The sequence below is a fragment of the Octopus bimaculoides genome, chromosome 22 (genome assembly GCF_001194135.2).
Source record: "Octopus bimaculoides isolate UCB-OBI-ISO-001 chromosome 22, ASM119413v2, whole genome shotgun sequence".
Taxonomy (NCBI): domain Eukaryota; kingdom Metazoa; phylum Mollusca; class Cephalopoda; order Octopoda; family Octopodidae; genus Octopus; species Octopus bimaculoides.
Window position 1 is genome coordinate 36,902,776 of NC_069002.1, and position 7,195 is coordinate 36,909,970.

Sequence of the window (7,195 nt, forward strand, 5' to 3'; positions counted from 1 at the left end):
ATATATATTCATGTGTATATGTATATATGTATGTGTGTGAATATATATGAATATATATATATGTATATGTGTACATATATATATATAGAGAGAAAGAGAGAGAAACATGAAGCATGAAGTTTGTATTTCTCTATTTCATCTGTAACCACATTTCTGAGATCGATAATCTACATTGATGAGCAAAGATAGAGAGTGAACACAAAGCAGCTCATTCAAGCATACCAGTCATGTCTTCAGGCAGGGTTGAAATAGCAAACACATGATAGGGCTTTACTCATTAATTTGGCTTATTGATCACTGAAACATGTATAATAAATGAAATAAAGAATTACAAACTCTATACTTCATGTTTTTCTATTGTTCTTCATACTACATAATAACTCTGCTAGAAGTGCTTCTGCTCCACTGGGTTCCTAACAGATGGAGTTTAATGTAGATGCTGTCAAAACTACCTGTACAGAAATTTTATTGAACATCTGGTGCAAACATTTCCCCTTAGAAAACATTCCAAAGCTGGTTCTGGAGTTCATTGCAGCCATGTGGCTTGCCAGATTTTGTCAAACTGTCAAATCTATGCCAACATGGAAAATGGACATTAAATGATGATGATGACATTATGTGTGTGTGTGTGTGTGTGTATGAATTTGTGTTTATTTTGTTCATATTCTTAATCTCCGTATTTTTCCACGTAGATTGATTGAAAAAAAAAATTCGATAAAAAGTTTTAAAAAGTTAAAGAAAAAAACCCCACTTTAATTTCACATAAATTACTCTGTCATATTACTGCGGGAAATTACTCTGAAAGAAATCTTTGCAGAAAAATGTGTAGTTTGATTACATTATGTTATCGCAGTTTTGTGAGATTTGACTGTTATTTCTAGCATGTGGCTAGCATGCTTGAAGGTCTGGGGGTATATATATGTTTTTTTTTTTTTTTGTTGAAAATAGAAATTTTACAAACAAATTTTTTTTCAGAATCGTAATCTTATTTTTCTATGTATTTCGCAAAAAAAAAAGAAAAGAAAATCCGGAAAAAAAGTGAAAATGAAGGGGGTGGAGGTGAGGGGGATTGAAATTTTGAAAATGCGATTTTTGAAATTTTTTTTTTTTTTTCAGAATCGGATTCTCCATAACCAAAAACGTAGGATTCCGAAAGTTATGACGGAAACATCGGATCTTGTGAATTTTCCGAAAGTCCTAAACCCACCCACCTCGGGTCGTTAGGACAATTTTTTTTTTCATATTCGTTTCCTATATACTTGTTAACACCCAACAGGTTGGTTTATTATTATTATTTTTTTTGTTTTTTGTTCTCGGGTGAAGACCTTTATATTGACCTATGTCTGTATGCGTGTCTGTATGTAGTAGACAAGTTTGTCTACCTGGGCAGCACACTCAGCCGTTCTTGCTCCCTGGATGAGGAAATAGGTTTCAGGTTGCAGAGAGCAGCTCATTCCTTCCGCTCTCTTCAGTCTCGTGTCTGGTCCCAGCATGGCATAGCAAGGCAAACGTATGTATGTATGTACATACAAGTACGAGTATATACAAATGTGCACACACACACACGGGGACACCCCCCCCCCTGCTAAGCGCACTCTACACATTGTGTCATGTGACCCACCAACATGGCTGATATAAACTCCTGTGATGTTACTTCGACGGACGTCAGTGTTAATACTCCGCGGATGGACAAATACAAAGTCTACAAGCAGCGATGGTATATTCTAGCCGTTATCTCTGTTATTAACTTCTCCAATTCTGTGGTCAGTATATCTTTTTCTTCACTTCCAATTACACACTTTTCTTAGTTTCGCTTTCATTTGTTTCTTCTTTCTTCAACCACTTTAATTAAGTTCTTCTACTTCGTCTGCTCTTTACAATTCCCGGATCTCAAACACACACATTTCATTATATATATGTGTGTGTGTTCAAAGTAGTTTATATTTTACTGTCCTTGTTTTATTATCTTCTTTTTACACCCAGTTGCGCAAAATTAGATGAAAAGGTTTGTTTCATTCAGCTGATTTTTGTTTTGGTGTCAACATTACCCAACGCCCATACATATTCTCTGCAGGAAAACACTTCTCGAAGGATGTATTTTCTATAAAGACAACATATCATAAATTCTAACCGTGGATATAGTTAAACTTTAACCCCGAGAAATATATCGACAATGCTTCTACCAGGATTATTTCAAAGAGTTCTATTTACCATTATAGGACTGTGCTAACCATTTGTACAGACGTTTTGTTTACTCGTCAGTTTAGCTCCCCGATTGTTTAGGTTTTTATGTGGGAGATGGGGTCATAATCCATGAGTTCGCTATTCTTATACTTACGTACCACCCTTCGTGAGTTTTTGGTTGTGTGTTGCTATAAAGTTTACCATTTAAACCATTCAAATGCCCGTCTCAGTTTACATTTAATACATTCTGGATATGAATGGATTTATAGATGAAAATATGAATTTTTTCACCTCGATGCTTACTGAATATCGGGTTTCCATTTGTCTTTTATGGGCCACATTTCAGTGTTCTGCAAAATTTTATCCATAATAATAAATTTTTAAGTGTATATCAACTTTTCCAGGAATGTGATCCGCTTGTTTTCCTTCTCACATCGCACTGGCATTATTCTTATTTCTAAATATTAATTAACTTTTTATTCTACACACCGACGCTACTTGTTTTCTCTCGCATTTAACTTTTGCCGACCATGTGACAAAAAGCAGAGAAAAAAAACAAAAATCAATATTCCTTTCCTTCGATGATCGAATTCAATCTCAGCCGAATCAACAATTGGAACCTTCTGTAGTTCACACAAAACTCCCCACGGTCATTCCTTCATCGTTTATCCGCCACACATGATCATAACGAACCATCCGTTACATATCTTTTATTCATTTTATATGACAATTAGTGAACCATTACGTCGTAGGGTATAAGTTTCTTCTGATTCACTCACTACTTCGCTGTTTTGCTACATTTTTGATGACGAGAATGACTCGAGGGCGGAATAGAACAATTATCATAAGGGACTTCATTCTGAAAGCACCGGCCATTCGGGGGCGGAGCGGTTCCTTGGTGCCTTTTATATATTTCGCCAACTTACAACGGGTTCCCACACAAAATTTCCGTCTTCCAAGTTCCATTCACAACTTGAAGTTTAGGTAGATCAGTTTCCCAAAGTTCCACGCATTGGAATTAAACATAAAAGCACGTGGTGCCGAACCAAACATTGAACCACGCAGCTATGTTTTTGCACTCAGACCTGTCTTGTGTGTGTTGGTCACAGGTCGGAATGGGCATGGATTTTGTCCAGAATGCGAACCCCAGGAATTATTTATCAGGATTTGATCGGCACGGACATGACTGTCTGAAACTACTCAAAATAATATTCAGACAACTAGTGATATAAGACAATCCATTTTGCATGTATGTCTCATGTAATATGTGCAGTAGATGCTGTTGTGTTTATATTATGTGTATAAATGAAATCTTCGTGCATTCGAATTGATGTAGAATGCGCACCTAAGTCCATTGTGTTTTCGATGCGCCACATTTATTGTGAAGTGGAGAATTTTTGCTTTACCCTCGGATGCTGTATGCTCGAACTGCGGGGAAAGTATTGTTGCTGAACCTGTCTTTGTTGGGGGGGGGGGAAGCTACGTCTGGAATAATTGAAACAAACTCAGGACGAACAGTTAACTTGATATTTATTGCCGGACATATTGATATTTGGGGTTGGTTATTTACAATGAACAACGTTAATTATTGCCGAATGGGACAGAGAAAAGCTGTACAACATCCATAGAAGTTATTTATGAAACAGTGTGAATATTCAGATTGATAAGTTCAAGAACCACGTATTGTCTGCACAAATGTCCCAAGTTATTTGCATGGCAAGAGAAAAAGCACGTGAACCAGTCAGCTGTTTTCAGCACTCTGCTATGAGTTAAAAGTGCCAAACTATTTTTAAGAGGTTAAATTTTAGAACATTTGAGAAAACCACATCACACCACAGCTTCACGCCAATTGATCAATTTGTAGATCAATCACATGAAACTGGTAGTTTATTCAGGGTGCCTGACTGACTATCTAACGGTTGGGTTCAAATCCTTGCTACATCCTTATAAGAGGGTTAAGTGGGTTAGTGCATTAAAATCTGTTTATAAAAAGCTGAACTATACAAATAAGAATGAAAAAAACAAACAAAAAGGCACTTGTTACCAACAAAAGAAATATTTTCATCTGATTAATTCATTTGTTATTAGCAAGAATTTAGAATTTTACAATCATGGCATGGAATGTTATGTAAGAAAATAACCATCTGCAGAACTTGGTTAATATTCTTAGATATTAGTTTAAAATTTTGGCACAAGGCCAGCAATTTCAAGGGAGGGATTTAAGTCGATTACATCAACCCTGCAATGCTGATCTGATACTTATTCAATCAACCCTGAAAGGATGAAAGTCAAAGTCGACCTCAGCAGACTTTGAAAGAACTGAGAAAATCCTGAAGTCACAATGCCTCGATCTCAAGCAAGCTAAGGCCAGCATCATGGATGAGAAAGCATGGAATAATCTCATCACCAAAGTCTGTCATTTGGCAACATCTACAACAGTGTATTGGTCGAGAGGACAGCCCCCCCCCCATCTCCAGTCGCCAGGTAGGGATTAAAGAAGAAAAGGAATAAGAAGTAGCACCTGTCAGGATCCCAGCTGTGGGTTAATTTGTGTATTAAGTCTTGCCTACCTATGCATGTGAAGACTGAATCCAATGGACTCTGCAGAGGAAACCATTATGGTTCAACAAAGAGGAAGGTGACTACAACAGCAAATTGTTGATGGAGAGAGCAAGATGAAACAAGACACAATTTGATCACCCAATGCATCCGTCTCCATCTCCAGTTGTCTTGACCTGGTCTTGCCACTGATTTGAAGATGCTCCTGGATGAGTGAGGTTGATGGTATCCAGCTGCTCCCCATTGCTGTAACGGATGACCCTTATGTGTATATATGTATATATCAGGGACATGCTGCCTAGGTAGGCAACGTAGGCAGTGCCTACCCTGAATAAACTAGATCGATAGTCATATTTTCCTCTTATGGCAAAATATGCACCTAATTCAATAAAATTATGAAGGTTACTCTGCAGAAGATGCAAAACGTTTTATTTTTTTGTAGATTAGTTGGGCATAATTCTCCCCTGCTTTTCAATCTCAGTATTAAAGATACATAGAGTACTGCTGTAGTACACGTGCTGTGTACACTCCTACAACGTTTTCTTTATGTGCTATAAAGGCAGAAGTAAATCTGCCTCCAACTCAGTCATGTGGCTGTGTTTTGCTTATTTTTTTGTGTGTTTTACTACATAAATGTCACCAACTGCCTACCCTGAGGAATTACTGATGGCACATGCCTGGTATATATGTATATATGTATGTAACATAAGTATGGAATGTACAACTGTTACATTCCCCTATCTTAGCAGTTCATCAAAGAGACCAATAAAACACACACGAGACTTTAAAATACGTACCATGGCTGGTTTATTTGAAAAAAACCATTCAAGGTAGTGCTCCAGCATGGCTGCAGTCCAGTGACGATAGAAAGTAAAAGAATAGTGTGGCAACACATTATCCAATGTATCTTTTCTTTTTTAAGACACTGGGGTGTGATTTGGGAAAGTTTTGGCTGTTATTTCTAGCAATTCAAGTAACAGCATAGTCATATCCATGATGATATGATTAAAGACATTCCAGGCATGTCCACCTATCTAGGAGTGTGTCTAGGATTACATTATCTCATATATCCCTCAGCTAAACCAGCAGGATTTGATATGAGGGGATTTTGTTACTAATTCTAGCAGTTCAAGTGACTATGTCTAGGATATTTTGCTTGACTTATCGAATCCCAGTCAACATTGACTGAGTAGAGCAATGAACAATGGTATTCCAGCCATGACCATCCTTTGCTGGTTTCTAGAACTACATTATCTGATGTGTTTTTCCTTTCTTATGACAATAATGCATAATTTGAGGGAGATTTAGCTTCTGTTTCTAGCAGGTTGAGCAACTGTGTGTAGTCATCATAAATGTTTTGATGATGATGGTAGTGTCTATCTAATTGGCCTTTGTTGAGAAAGTAAGATCCCTGTCTCTATTTGATTTCCTGACAACCCATCAAAGGCCTTCTTTGATTAGCCTTTTAATCTGTGTATTAGCCACAGTCTAATGAAATCTCGTCGGTTGATCAGCTTAAGTGTTTGATAAACTGAACCATTTTCTCTTCCTTCTCCTACATTTGAACTCAGAAAAAAATATGACAAACATCCTGTTGCTTTTTATCTGACGTCAAATTAATTTATCTCGTTATGGTTATTTATCAAGTCACGAGTTTGTAGAATCTAGTTTCTACTGTTTGTAGTGTGTTGCTAGATTAATAACCTTATGCCAGCATAGTTATGGAGTTAATGAGTTTGTTTTGCAATTGAGTGGTTTTTTTTTGGTGCGATCTTCCTAGATCACTGAAATACTTACCAGCTGGGATTGATAGAATCTCCCCCAAATTGTTCCCTTGTACCAATGTTCGGAACCCTTTATTTTACTTATGAAGCTAAGTCTGAATATTACATAATGTTGAGACAGCAACTGGCAATATATTTGCATTGTTTTATGGGAATTAATAACAGTTTGGAAAAATAAAATTGTGTTCAGTATTGTTTTAATGTTCACTTTTCAATGCTTGCATGGGTCAGATAAATTCTGTTGAAGCAGATTTTCTACAGCTGGATACCTTTCCTGTCACCAACCTTCACCTCTTTCCAAATAAGGTAGTATTTCCTCATGGCCAACACTCATTTAAAATTAATGCGTGATGTTGACGCTGACACACATACACATTCACACACACATCCATGCCTGCGAAGACCTGTTGAGGCAAATGAAATCAAATCAAATTCCCAAATTCGATGACTGGCACCGATGCCAGTGGAGTGCTAAGAGCACCATCTGAGTGTGATCGCTGCCAGATCAGATTGGAGCCTGGTGCAGCCATCTGGTTCGCCAGTCCTCAGTCAAATCATCCAACGCATGCTAGCATGGAAAGCGGATGTTAAACGATGATGATGATGATGTATATATGTATATATATATATATATGTATATATATCATCATCATCATCATCATCGTTTA

General features: G+C 37.2%; 1 protein-coding gene across 1 annotated transcript in view; it reads left to right on the plus strand.

Annotated features, from left to right (window-relative positions):
* Nucleotides 1-1,579: 1,579 nt before the first annotated feature.
* The window catches only part of LOC106874447 (solute carrier family 49 member A3), an 18,239-nt gene continuing 12,623 nt past the window's right edge, over nucleotides 1,580-7,195 (plus strand). Inside the window, exon 1 of the mRNA XM_052975774.1 lies at nucleotides 1,580-1,763. Within this exon, the coding sequence (XP_052831734.1) occupies nucleotides 1,626-1,763 (138 nt within the window). The 5' untranslated portion in view covers nucleotides 1,580-1,625. The remainder of the gene's footprint in view (nucleotides 1,764-7,195) is intronic.